General features: G+C 48.2%; 1 protein-coding gene and 1 long non-coding RNA gene across 5 annotated transcripts; one reads left to right on the top strand and one right to left on the bottom strand.

Annotated features, from left to right (window-relative positions):
• The first annotated feature begins 3,339 nt into the window (after positions 1-3,339).
• tomt (transmembrane O-methyltransferase) lies at positions 3,340-8,681 on the top strand. Its single transcript, XM_087988456.1, has 3 exons — positions 3,340-3,617; positions 7,322-7,518; positions 8,318-8,681. The coding sequence occupies exons 1-3, from the start codon at positions 3,356-3,358 to the stop codon at positions 8,636-8,638; spliced, it is 780 nt and encodes a 259-aa protein (XP_087844582.1). The 5' UTR covers positions 3,340-3,355; the 3' UTR covers positions 8,639-8,681.
• On the bottom strand, positions 3,881-12,526 carry LOC122545800 (uncharacterized). Of its 4 annotated transcripts, none has more exons than XR_015757502.1 (4): positions 12,132-12,526; positions 11,618-11,756; positions 7,387-7,546; positions 3,881-6,034 (listed from the first exon to the last, which is right to left on the bottom strand). It is a non-coding gene; the product is annotated as an uncharacterized LOC122545800 (long non-coding RNA). The 4 variants fall into 4 exon arrangements; XR_015757503.1 differs by having other exon boundaries at positions 12,380-12,526; XR_015757501.1 differs by having other exon boundaries at positions 11,618-12,526.
• Positions 12,527-13,946: the final 1,420 nt, after the last annotated feature.

Here is a 13,946-nt window from a genome sequence, read left to right as displayed (position 1 = left end):
GAGCATGTTCAAATCTTCAAAGCACTTTTCATGAAGTGCAAAGCAGCAAGTCTGAACCTTTCCATTGCTATTCTACAAGTAAGAATGACACCTCTGGATCTGAGCTTCTTGTCACCATTTGGAAGTACGTTAAAACTACCTTACCAGCAACCATCGCCCATTCATATTCTCAGAGATACACTTTCAGAAAAATAATGGAGAATGGTTCATAATGACGTATTCTGGTCACCCCGTTCTCGGAAGGATATTAAACTGGAGAGGGTTCAGAAAAGATTTACCAGGATGTTGCTGGGAATGGAGGGTTTGAGTTATAAAAATAGATAGGATTTGTTTGGAATTTTTCACTGGAGCATAGAAGGTTGACAGCTGATCTTATAGAGGTTTACAAATCCATAAGGGACATAGATAAGGTGAATGGTAATTGTCTTTCGAGACTGGGGGCATGTTTTTAAGGTGAGAGGAGAAAGATTTTAAAAAGACCTGAGGGGTAACTTTTTTTACACAGAGTGGTTCATGGGTAGAATGAGGTGCCAGAGGAATGCAGGTACAGCTATAACGTTTAAAAGACATTGGATAGGTTCATGAATAAGAAATGTTTGAAGGGACATGGGCCAAACGCAGGCAGATGGGACTAGTTTAGTTTGGGAACATGGTCAGCGTGGACTGGTTGGACCGAAAGGTCTGTTTCCGTGCTGTATGACTCTGACTCTATAACTGATTAATCTGTGTAGAGGACTGAGGGTCTGAATCATACATTCTGCACTGGGAACATGAAACATGCGTAGATATCCAATTTGCACAGGGAACACAGATCCCACAAAGTCACAACTCTGAATGGAGCAAACAATGAGAAGAAACACAGGCCAACTCAGGGAACGGTACAGTCCTTCAATTATTCATCGAACACACATGCACACATATACACATGCACACACGCAAAGATATTTTTGGAGAATGAAGATATACAAGACCATCCTGACAGCAGTCCATGCATTAACAGCATGCAAGAGGCAACACACCAACAGGTCAAGAACATTCAAGTGTGAACTCCAGCTCTCTGGAAGGTTATAGCACCACGAGATCCAAACTACCCAACATTACATTACAGATTCTTCACAAGAAAAATGATGAAAGTTTGTTGAGAGTAGAAAATAGAGCAAAAAAATCAACCATGATCATAATTCACAGTGAAACAGGCTTGAGGGGCCAAGTGGCCTACTTCAGCTCCTAATTTCTACGTAATCAGGGAGTGCCACCCTGTCACAGGGTTAGTGCTGAGGCAGTGCCACGCTGTTGGAGGGTCAGTGCTGAGGGAGCGCTGCATGGTTGGAGGGTCAATGCTGAGGGAGTGCCACACTGTTGGAGGATCAGTGCTGAGGCAGTGGCACATTGTTAGAGAGCCAGTGCTGATGGAGTGCTGCACTGTCGGAGGATCAGTACTGAGGGAGTACCGCACTGTCAGAGGGTTAGTGCCGAGGGAGTGCCGCAGAGTTGGAGGGTCAGTACTGAGGGAATGCTGCACTATTAGAGGGTCAGTGTTGAGGGAGTGCCACACTGTTGGAGGGTCAGTGCTGATGGAACAGCGTGAGCAGAGGTGAAAACCCTGAACCCTGAGCATTTTCCTGATAATTGTCAGGGCATTGGGTCACTTGGTTAAAAACATGGACAGGCCTGGAAAAATGAGGAGTCGCAGTGCGAGATGGTAAAGAGAGTAATGGGGGAAATTACAAAGTGAAGCAGAAAGAGTGAGAGAAAGAGGAAAAATTAAACTGACAGAACGAGAGACACAGAGTTAGAGAGAGAAAAGAAGTGAGACTATTATGTTGCAGTATCTAAGGATTAAATTCCACATGGATTGCCTGCTATTAAGGCACATACTGAGCTCAATTAGATTTTAATGAACCTTGTTGTTTTGACTAAAGACCGGATCCTATTGGAGGCCAGCTGTACCTGAGAAATTAGACACCCAAACATCTGGTTCACAAAACCTGATCCCAGAGGGTTTCCAGAAACTTCTTCAAGGCCTTCGACAAAGGTGTTCAGTAAGAATTGGCTACAAAGAGAGTTCAGCAGCCCGTGTGTAAACTACCACAGCAGCACCAGAGAGCACAGCGGCTGTGAGATTCTGTCACAAAGGTAAGAATAGAAATCAACACACTCATTCATACAGGGTTCAACACAACTTCAGAAGCCAGACCTCTGTCAAAGAATGGGAAACGTCGCAATCAGCTCTGCAAACAGCAAGCTCCCAAGGTTGGTGTTACTTCAGTGAAGCTGATTGAAGGACAAAGTAGGCACAGGAACCTGCCCTTCATTCATCAAGAGCATTCACTAGCAACCAGGTGCATTGACATCTCAATTGAAAGACATCACTGACCCCCCGACAGTGCAGCACTCCCTCAGTACTGACCCCCCGACAGTGTGACATTACCTTAGCACTGACCCTCTGACAGTGCGACACTCCGTCAGCACTGACCCTCCTACTGTGCAGCACTCCCTCAATGCTGACTCGCCAACAGAGCGGTGCTCCCTCAGCACTTACCCTCCAAAAATGCCACACTCCCTCAGCACTGACCCTCCAACTGTATGGCAATCCCTCAGCACTGACCCTCTTACACTGCGGCACTCCCTCAGCACTGACCCTCCAACAGTGTGGTGCTCCCTCAGCACTGACCCTGTGACAGTGCACACTCCCTCGGCGCTCACCCTCCAACAGTGTGGTACTCCCTAAGCACTGACCCTGCGACAGTGCCGCACTCCATCAGCACTGACCCTGTGACAGTACAACACTCCCTCAGCGCTGACCCTCCAACAGTGTGGCGCGCCGTCAGCGCTGACCCTTTGACAGTGCTGCACTCCCTCAGCACTGACCCTCCTACATTGCAGCACTGACCCTCCGACAATTCCGCACTCCCTCAGCACTGACCCTCTGACAGTGCGACACTCCATCAGTACTGACCCTGCTTTCTCTCCACAGATATTGCTGGACCTGCTAAGTTTTTCCAGTAATTTCTGGTTTTGGTTCAAATTTTCAGCATCGCAGTTTTAAGTTTTTGCTTTTATGGTTGCTTCATGCTCCTAAACACTTAAGATTAGATATTCCAGGTTTGATGGAATGGATTTAAATTCCAGCAGTTTGTGATGGGACTTGAGCCTGGATTCCTTGAGCATTAACCTGGGTTATGAGCCAAATTAGATTTTCAGTGTCCCTTGAACTGGGACTGGACAGAGTCACAGTTGCAGGTGATGGCACTGCCACATGTCAGAGAGCGAAGGAGCGATGATTCTGGAGTTTGACTTTGGACCTTTAACACACAGATAGTCAACTGACACCCCTCCCCCTCTCTCCTTCCAGATGGTCTCTCCTGCTATCGCCCTGGCCTTCATCCCCTTTCTGATGACTCTCATCATTCGATACCGCTACTACTTCCTGTTGTTCTGGCGGGCAGTAATTCTCCGGAAGATTCAGGACTACACGACTGGCCTGTCCAGGGAAGAGAGGGCCTTCCAGTATGTGATGACGCACAGCATTCCTGGAGATCCAGAGAACATCCTCAGCACCTTCGACACATGGTGCTATCATTCAGAATACCTGAGCAATGTTGGGCCAGAGAAAGGTAAATGGAATTTGGTTGTGGGACCAGTGGCACATTGCCCTACTCTCCACAGCAATGGGGCATCACTCCATTAAAGAGCCAGCAAGGGCAGTGAAATTCACCTTCAGACACCCATTGCTGGCACCATGTCGAGGGAGCTCACTGGACGCATGGTCACCTTGAGGTGCATTGCTGCCACCATCTTCCTTTGAGGTTGGGAGCTATAGGAGCTGCTTGGTCTAGAGCTGTAGAGGAAAACCACAAAGCAATCATGTCTCCAGCCAGATATACTTTATTTCCTGATAGCAATGTGCTACAAATTTCATTTGTTTATTCTCTTGTGGAACAAGGATGTCAATGGCTGGGTCAGCATTTATTGCCCGTCCTTAGTTGTCCCTTGAGAAGATGGGGTTGAGCTGCCTTCTTGAACTGCTGCAGTCCATGTGCTGCAATGACCCCAATGCCTTTAGGGAGGGAATTCCAGGATTTTGACCCAAATCCAGGGAATGAACAACGACATATTTCCAAGTCAGAATAGTGTATGGCTTGGAGGGGAACTTGCAGGGGATGGTGTTCCTATGTATCTGCTGCCCTTGTCTTTCTAGATGGAAGTGGTAATGGGTTTGGAAGGTGCTGTCTGAGGACCTTCGGTGAATTTCTGCAGCATCTTGTAGATAGTACATACTGCTGCTACTGAGCATTGGTGGTGGAGGGAATGGATGTTTGTGGATGTGATGTCAATCAAATGGAAGCTGCTTTGTCCTGGATGAAGTCAAGATTCTTGAGTTGGAGCTGCACCCATCCAGGCAAGTAGATTGGTGTGTTGGAAATTGCTTCTGAGACAGTGAGAAGATCTCCCTGGTAGGTCTTTCCTCTTTGAAATCCAGAGTTGTTCTCGCATCCAAGTGCATTTGACATCATCAGACTGGGTGGAGCTAAATATTACCTTCAGCACTGGAATAACTGAGATGGAGGATGTATGGATTCCTTTCTCATCCCACTCCTTCACTGGTCCTAACAAACTTCAAATTAACCAGATGATGATATGACTGTAACTTTTTTGTCATAGAAACTAGTCAACCAGGTTACTTTAGTCAACATGATTTTGAGGTGCCGGAGTTGAATTGGGGTGACAAAGTTAAAAAATCATACAACACCAGGTTATAGTCCAACAGGTTTATACGGAAGCACTAGCAGTGTTCTGAAAGTTAGTGCTTCTGAATAAACTTGCTGGACTATAACCTGATGTTGTATAATTCAACATGGAGGAGCTGGTTAATTATGCATAAAACACAATCAAGCAAATATGCAGAAATTATTAAAAATAAAGTTTTTGACTATGCAAAGATAGATACAATTTATATTCTAACATTCCAAACATAACACAAGGCAAATATGGGTAACTGACAAATGATGGTTGAACACTCCACAGAACACGTTAAACAGCAAATGCGATTGAGGCTAATCCCAGAGATTTCTCAGCAATCTGCAGACATTAGTGATACTGCATGGCGCCAAATTTCATTAAAACTTCTCAAGGGATTCCAAAAACTCACTTCATACAAGTTGGCCTTGAAATTCTCTTGAGCCACTCCATCATGGACTCCTGCAGTGGATGCTCATATTCTGGTGGTTTTCCTTCCTGAGTTTATGGACCTCTCATATATTAGAGTTGATCTTTCTCTGCATCGTCTCTGTAGCTGTAATCCTATATTCTGGGGATTCTGGAAACAGCACTTACCCATAGTCACAACTCTCACTTTTCAGACAGCTAACTTTGCCAAGCTAGAGCTGCCTCTGGATCGTTTCCTGAGTTCTAATCCTGCTCAGTTGCAGAAAGCAAATACTGCTCGTGGGGTTTCTGAAATCAATTTTTCTCTGCAGATCATCACTTATAAACTAAAGTGAAACTCCCACCCTAGCCATTAGAGTTATTCTTGAAGGTGAAAAAGATTAAGTGTGAAATATTTTGAAGTTTTCCATTCTGCCATGTGATTATGACATGAAATAGAAGGCATCAGCCTGATAGTCCTTCCTTACAGGCTTCTTGATTCCCAAATAATTCCAGATCCCAAAGCTCCCTCCATCCCGGCACTGCTCAAATTACATCAGCAAAGGTCAATAGCAGGTACTGCAGTCATGTGATTCCTTTGAAGCTTTGCGAAGAGAATCTCCAATCTGTATTGTGACCTTCCAAAGACCTCTTTTCAAAACTTGAGATGAATCCTTTCTTCCATAATCCTTCAAAACTGAAATCCTTCAAGAAATATTAAATGCAAATCATCTTTGTAACATTGTATCAATCTTCGGATGACCACTGCTGGCCTAATGCAACATGAGCTCGCTGGACTCCTGGTCACTGTAAAGGGCATTTGCTGCCATCATCCTCCCTCTACATTGGGACCTTCTGGTGTTGCAGAGAAAAATCACAAGGTAATCTGAGAAGAAGAGACTTTTGTCTTAAATATGGTACAGTTTATTGCATGATAGCAAATTGGCACAAGTCATATTCAGAATACTGAACGGCCTGGACAGAGTGGATGTTGGGAAGATGTTTTCATTGGTAGGAGAGATTAGGACCCGAGGGGCACAGCCTTAGAGTAAAAGGAAGACCTTTTAGAATAGAGATAAGGAGAAACTTCTTTAGCCAGAGAGTGGTGGATCTATGGAATTCACTGCCACAGAAGGCTGTGGAGGCCAGGTCATTGAATATATTTAAGACTGAGATAGATTGGTTCTTGAGTGTCAAGGGGATCAAGGGATATGGGGAGAAAACAGGAAAATGGGGTTGAGAAACTTATCAGCCATGATCGAATGGTGGAGCAGATTTGATGGGCTGAATGGCCTAATTTTTGCTTCTATGTCTTATGATCTTATGTTAGTATCAGAGACATTGTTTATGAGACTAAGAGGGACCAAAGATGGTCTGTTTATTTTGAGATTCAGTGCTGGATGTAAGTCTGCTCGCTGAGCTGGAAGGTTTGTTTTCAGACGTTTTGGCACCATACTAGGTAACGTCATCAGTGAGCCTCCAGTGAAGCAATGGTGTTAGTGACCCACTTTCTATTTATAAATGAACGCAAAACAGTATGTTTCACTATATCTCAGTGCATGTGGCAATAATAAATCAAATCAAATCACCACTTTCTCAGGGGCAACCAGAGATAGGCAATGAATGCATGCTGGCCCAGCCAGTGATGCCCACATCCCAGGAATGAACAAAATATTCTTTTAAAAAAGCTTCCTCTTGCAATGTATTTTCATATCAATCCAAGAAGAGGCCATTCAGTCCTTCAAACCCATTCTGATATTTTATCATCTCCTCGATGATCTGTATCATAACAGTTTGCTTTGGCTCCATATGGCAGTATTCCCCAACCCTTAACCCAATGTGACTCCTATATGATGCCTAGAGTTCATGTGATCTCAGAGTGAAAAGGTGGAGGATATGAGAGCTGGTGAACATTCCTGAGGGGGATGGAGGTGGAGAAGGCAAAGACCATAACTCTTATTGCCCTGATCAAGGAAATACATGCTCATATCCCTCAGTCTCATCAGCCTCTTGCTGAAGGGCTTGAGCTCACAGTAGTTCACAAACAATGAAGTACATTTCAGAATATTGTTGTGTAGCAATAGCGCAGCTTAGTAAACAGCAAGTTCCCACAAACTGCCTTCTCCTTTCCTTCTCTTTACGCATCCCAATCCCAACCACAACCCAATTGTAGGGAAGATCCTGGAACGCTTGATCTCTGAGAATGTTCCCCTCACTCTGCTGGAACTGGGGACTTACTGTGGTTACTCAGCTGTCCGCATGGCCAGGAACCTGTCCCTCAGTGCCAGGCTCTACACCGTGGAGATGGACAAGGGGAATGCAGCAGTGGCTGAGAAGATAATCCGTTTGGCAGGATTCGACGAGGATGCGGTGAGTATCGCTGCTGATTCATCGCCAACTGCAAGGACAGCGAGAGAGAGAGAGAGAAACAGAGAGAGAGAGAGACACGGAGAGAGAGAAACACAGAGACAAAGAAAGAAACAGAGAGAGAAACAGGGATTGAGAGAGAAACAGAGAGAGAGAGAAAGCGAGAGAGACATTACTCACCCAGTCAAAACTCACATTTATTTCATTATTTTTGCTCACTATATTTTGTCATCTTTACTTCAGTTCACCAGTTCATAAAACTCATATCTGTGTGTTTGTTAATGATTAGACTAATTCATGATTCCAACACAGGGGAGGTGGTGACAAAGTGCACATGTTTGATGGTCAATCTAGACAGAGCTTCACTCTGTATTTAATCCCATGCTGTTCTTGTCCTGGGAGTATTTGATGGGGAACAGTGTAGAGAGAGCTTTACTCTGTGAATAACCCCGTACTATTCCTGTCCTGGGAGTATTTGATGGGGAACAGTGTAGAGAGAGCTTTACTCTGTGAATAACCCCGTACTATCCCCGTCCTGGGAGTGTTTGATGGGAGACAGTGTAGAGGTAGCTTTACTCTTTATCTGACCGTGTGCTGTCCCAGTCCTGGGAGTGTTTAAGGAAGACATGTCGATGGAGTTCAGTCTAATTTTACAGCAGGCAGGAAGCTGACACGATCACAAGTTGGACAAAGTCCCATACTGAAGTCATTCACCTGATAAACACAAATTTCACCCTGAGCTGCAAAAGGCTCAACTAAAGCTTTGGTGTGAAATAGTTCACAATGATTCTTTTTTCAATAGGTGGAACAGATTATTGGGCCAACTGATGAAGTAATCCCTCAGTTCAGAGAAAAGTTTGGAGTGGACAAGTTTGACTTTATTTTCATGAACCATTGGAAACGCTGCTACCTCCGAGACCTGCAATTATTGGAAGACTACGACCTGCTGCAGGAGGGAAGTATTGTCGTGGCAGACAATGTGATCTTCACCGGAGCTCCCCACTTCATGCAGTACGCCAAGAGCTGTGGCAAATACAGCTGGAAAATCCACCGCACGCACCTCGAGTATTTCCGACACATCAGAGACGGAATGGCAGAGCTAACCTACATTGGGCTCAAGTGAAGGTCACAGCACAAAGTGCTTCAGGAATAGAAGGATGAGCTCCTGTGCAGGAAACGCAGAATGTCTGAGATTGAGAAAGTGTTCTTAGATTCAATCCTAACCTCCAACCATCTGCCTTCAAATCTCCTTTCTCCCCAAGTCGGAGTCAAAGTCCCTCACTTGACACCCTCTCCCCCTGTATCACTCAATTCCCACCCTCTCCCCGTCTTCCTGAATCCTCACCCTCTCCCTATATCCCTTGATCCTCACTCCCTCTCCCCACGTCCCTCAATCCTCACCTCCTTTCCCTATGTCTGTCAATCCCTACTTCCTTTGCTATGTCCCTCAATTCCCACCCTCTCCCCATTCACTCAAACCCCATCCTCCCACCATATCCCTCAATCCCCACACTCCCCACATGTCCCTCAATCCCCATTCTCACCCCATATCCCTCAATCCCACCCTCTCCCAGTGTCCCTCAATCCCACACTTTCCCAGTGTCCCTCAATCCCACACTTTCCCTGTGTCCCTCAATCCCACCGTCTCCCAGTGTCCCTCAATCCCACCCTCTCCAGGTATCCTTCAGTCCCACCCTCTCCCAATGTCCCTCAATCCCCCCCTCTCCCTGTATCTCTCAATCCCACCCTCTCCTAGTGTCCCTCAATCCCATTTTCTCCCAGTGTCCCTCAATCCCAGCCTCTCCCAGTATCCCTCAATCCCACTCTCTGCCAGTATCCCTCAATCCCACCCTCTCCCAGTGTCCCTCAATCCCACCCTCTCCTTGTATCCTTCAATACCACCCTCTCCTCTCCCTGCATCCCTCAATCCATTTCCGCCACCTCCAAACGGACCCCACCACCAAGGATATATTTCCCTCCCCTCCCCTATCAGCATTCCGTAAAGACCACTCCCTCCGTGACTCCCTCGTCAGATCCACACCCCCCACCAACCCAACCTCCACTCCCGGCACCTTCCCCTGCAACCGCAGGAGGTGCAAGACTTGCGCCCACACCTCCCCCCTCACCTCCCTCCAAGGCCCCAAAGGAAACTTCCATATCCGCCGCAGATTCACCTGTACCTCCACACATATCATCTATTGCATCCTCTGCACCCGATGTGGCCTCCTCTATATTGGGGAGACGGGCCGCCTGCTTGCGGAGCGTTTCAGGGAACACCTCTGGGACACCCGGACCAACCAACCCAACCACCCTGTAGCTCAACATTTCAATTCCCCCGCCCACTCCACCAAGGATATGCAGGTCTTTGGACTCCTCCATCGTCAGACCACAGCGAAACGACGGTTGGAGGAAGAACGCCTCATCTTCCGGCTAGGAACCCTCCAACCACAAGGGATGAACTCGGATTTCACCAGTTTCCTCATTTCCCCTCCCCCCAGCCTGTCTCAGTCAAATCCATCAAATTCAGCACCGCCTTCCTAACCTGCAATCTTCTTCCCGACCTCTCCGCCCCCACCCCAGTCTGACCTATCACCCTCACCTTGACCTCTTTCCACCTATCACATTTCCGACGCCCCTCCCCCAAGTCCCTCCTCCCTATCTTTTATCTTAGCCTGCTGGACAAACTTTCCTCATTCCTGAAGAAGGGCTAATGCCCGAAACGTCGATTCTCCTGTTCCCTACATGCTGCCTGACCTGCTGCACTTTTCCAGCAACACATTTCTATCCCTCAATCCTACCCTTTTCTCTGTATCCCTCAATCCCACCCTCTCCCAGTATCCCTCAATTGCCCTCATGAGGCAATCCAGTCCCACTGCACACTGTTGATTCTGATCAGCCCTCTGAAGTGGATGAAGAAGCTACTCATTGATTAAAAACCTCAGCTTGTGGTTTATGCCCCAACCCATCAAACCCTCCTCGGGAGAGTGAATGATGGGCAATGATGTCAGGGTGTTACTGTTGGGTTTCTAATCCAAGGAAGGTTCTGGGTTCCTGAGCTCAATTCCCACTGCTGCAGATGGTAGAATTAAAATTTTGTTAAAATCTGGATTCAAAAGTCGAATGATAACCGTAAATTGTCATAAAAATTCATTCCAAAGGAAAATGTTCTTTAGGGAAGGAAATCTGCCATCTTTATCTGGGTTGGTCAACACATGACTCCAGATCCATTGTAATGTGAGTGGCTCGTCACTGTCCCCTGAAATGGCCCAGTATCCCTTGGTTACATTAACTGCTAAAAAGTCTCAAGAAAGGACTGAAACTGGACAGACCACCTGGCATTGGCCTAGACACCAGAAATTCAGCTGTGTCGACCCTGCAGAGGTCCCCTCGCCAACAACTAGGGACTAGTGATTAAGTTGTGAGACCTGTCTCATAGATGAGTCAAGCACAGGCTACACAGTTAGATTCATGGAATCATACCCTACACACCATATCCCGACAGCACCACCAGCATCTTGTCCCAATGGCAGAACAGGCCTGGTAGGGTGCCATACTGAGCCAAGCTCAGTGGCAGTGTGGGATCCCAAACTGAGTGTGAATGAATTGGTTCCCCTGAAAGCCACTCATCATCCTGACTTGCCATTCCTCCAGTGACACTGGGTCAAACTCCTGACAATACAACTCTCCCTCAGTACTGACTGTCCAATAGTGTAGCACTCACTCAGCACTGACATTCTGATAGTGTGGCACTCCCTCAATATCGACTCTCAAACCTCTGACAGTGCAGCACTCCCTCAGTACTGACCTTCTGACAGTGTGGCACTCCATCAGTATTGACCCTTCGACAGTGTTGCACTCCCTCAGCACTGACCCTTCGACAATGCAGCCCTCCCTCAGTACTGACCCTCCTACAGTGTGGTACTCCATCAGTACTGACTCTCTGACAGTGCTGCACTCCCTCAGCACTGACCATTCAACAGTGCAGCATCCCCTCAGTACTGACCCTCCTACAGTACAACACTCCCTCAGTACTGACCCTTCGACAATGCAGCCCTCCCTCAGTACTGACCCTCCTACAGTACAGCACTCCCTCAGTACTGACCCTTTGACAGTGCAGCATTCACTCAGTATTACTTTGGGATTGTTAGCCTGGATGGAGAGTGGACAGGACTTGAGGGACCAGCTGCTGATTTCTGCTTTATCAAAAAGCATTCATGGTCCAGACAGTCCCTGTGAGGCACCTGGAATAAAAAATCAAAAGGTCAACAGAACTTAACAAAATTAAAGATATGTATCCCAACCCCTGCAGTGCCCAGGAGTCTGTAAAGACCTTTATTGTGTCAATGGACTCCGTACATTCTCCATCGCTTGCAATGTGATTAGATTAGATTAGATTACTTAGTGTGGAAATAGGCCCTTCGGCCCAACAAGTCCACACCGGCTCTCCAAAGAGCAACTCACCCAGACCCATTCCCCTACATTTACCCCTTCACCTAACACTACTGGCAATTTAGCACGGCCAATTCACCTAACCTGCACATTTTTGGACTGTGGGAGGAAACCGGAGCAAATGTGGATGTAACTACAGGAAGAGGGGCAGACAGTCAAGTGCTTACTGCCTGGTCTTGTCCATTTCCTTTTTGGCTGGGCCCATGAGGAGGTCCTCCAATCTACACCCTCCAACCCACTCGCGGCATGGTGTGCCTGTAAATCAGGAGTGTGAGCCTGAGTGCAAACAAAAAATTAATTCAGCTCCTTTACAAAACTAAACAGGCAGTGGAAATGAAAATATTCAAAGTAAACATGAGAAATTGTTTCCTTAAGGCCATGAGCATTTCTGGCAGGCTGGTGGCTTCTGACTTACTTGTAACAAACAAACAGATTTTGTTTGTCTTGGCTTTGTTTCCAATGTAAGTTTTTAAACACACTGGTGACTAAAAGAAGTGGCCAAAGGCTATCATAAAATAAAATGAAGTGTTGTGGTTTTAAATTCCATGAGTAAGCAGCTTATTGGTTAATGAACTTGTTTTTTCTTGGTAGAGCAGATCATGGGGAGTCGGCAAGAAGAGGAAGGGTTAGGGATGAGGGGTGATTGAAGAGTGGGGTGAGATGGGGAGTGGTTGGGGGTGAGGAATAGCGGGAGGGAGTGATGGAGGAGAAGTGGAGGGAGTGAGAAGTTGAGGGAATGAAGGAGGGAGTGAGGGAGGGAATGAAGGAAGGAGTGAAGGAGTGAGGAAGGGTGGGAGAAGTGGAGGGGGGTGAAGTGGAGGGAGAGAGGGAGGGGGGAGAAGTGGAGGGAGGGAGGGAGGGGGAAGAAGTGGAGGGGGGAGAAGTGGAGGGAGGGCAGGAGAAGTGGAGGGCGGGAGGGAGGGAGAAGTGGAGGGAGGGAGAGAGGGGGGAGAAGTGGAGGGAAAGGGGAGGGAGAAGTGGAGGGAAGGGGGAGGGAGAAGTGGAGGGAGGGAGGGAGAAGTGGAGGGAGGGAGAAGTGGATGGAGGAAGGGAGGGAGGGAGAGGTGGAGGGAAGGATGAGGGAGGGAGAAGTGGAGGGAGGGAAGGGTGGAGGGAGGGGTGGAGGGAGGAAAGGAGAGGTGAAAGGAGAGGTGGAGGGAGGGCTGGAGGGAGGGCGGGAGGGAGAAGTGGAGGGAGGGCGGAAGGGAGAAGTGGAGGGAGTGGAGGAAGTGGAGGGAGAAGTGGAGGAGGGATGAGGGAGGGAGAGGTGTAGGGAGGGAGAAGTGGAGGGAAGGCGGGAAGGAGAAGTGGAGGGAAGGATGAGGGAGGGAGAAGTGGAGGGGGGGGCGGGAGGGAGAAGTGGAGGGAGTGGAGGGAGGGAGGGAAGGAGGGAGAAGTGGAGGGAGGGCGGGAGGGCAGGAGGGAGAGGAGGAGGGAGGGCGGGCGGGAGAAGTGGAGCGAGGGATGAGGGAGGGAGAAGTGGAGGAGGGATGAGGGAGGGAGAGGTGGAGGGAGAGGTGGAGGGAGGGAGGGAGAAGTGGAGGGAGGGATGAGGGAGGGAGAAGTGGAGGGAGGGAGGGAGAAGTGGAGGGGGAGGGAGAAGTGGAGGAGGTGGAGAGAGAAGTGGAGGAAGGGCAGGAGAAGTGGAGGGAGGGAGGAGTGAGGGAGGGAGAAGTGGAGGAGGGATGAGGGAGGGAGAAGTGGAGGGAGTCCGGGAGGGAGAAATGGAGTGAGGTCGGGAGGGAGAAGTGGAGGGAGTGGAGAAAGTGGAAGGCAGGAGGGAGAGGTGGAGGGAGGCATGAGGGAGAGAGGGATGAGGGAGGGAGAAGTGGAGGGAAGGTGGGAGGGAGAAGTGGAGGGAGGGAGGGGGGAGAAGTGGAGGGAGGGAGGAGTGGAGGGAGGAAGAAGTGGAGTGAGGGAGGGGGAGAAATGAAGGGAGGGAGGGCGGGAGGCAGAAGTGGAGGGAGGGAGAAGTGGAGTGA

The sequence above is a fragment of the Chiloscyllium plagiosum genome, unplaced genomic scaffold (assembly GCF_037043375.1).
Source record: "Chiloscyllium plagiosum isolate Xiang-an unplaced genomic scaffold, Cpla_swu_hap1 HiC_scaffold_6, whole genome shotgun sequence".
NCBI lineage: Eukaryota > Metazoa > Chordata > Chondrichthyes > Orectolobiformes > Hemiscylliidae > Chiloscyllium > Chiloscyllium plagiosum.
This window is presented reverse-complemented; position numbering and strand designations above follow the sequence as displayed.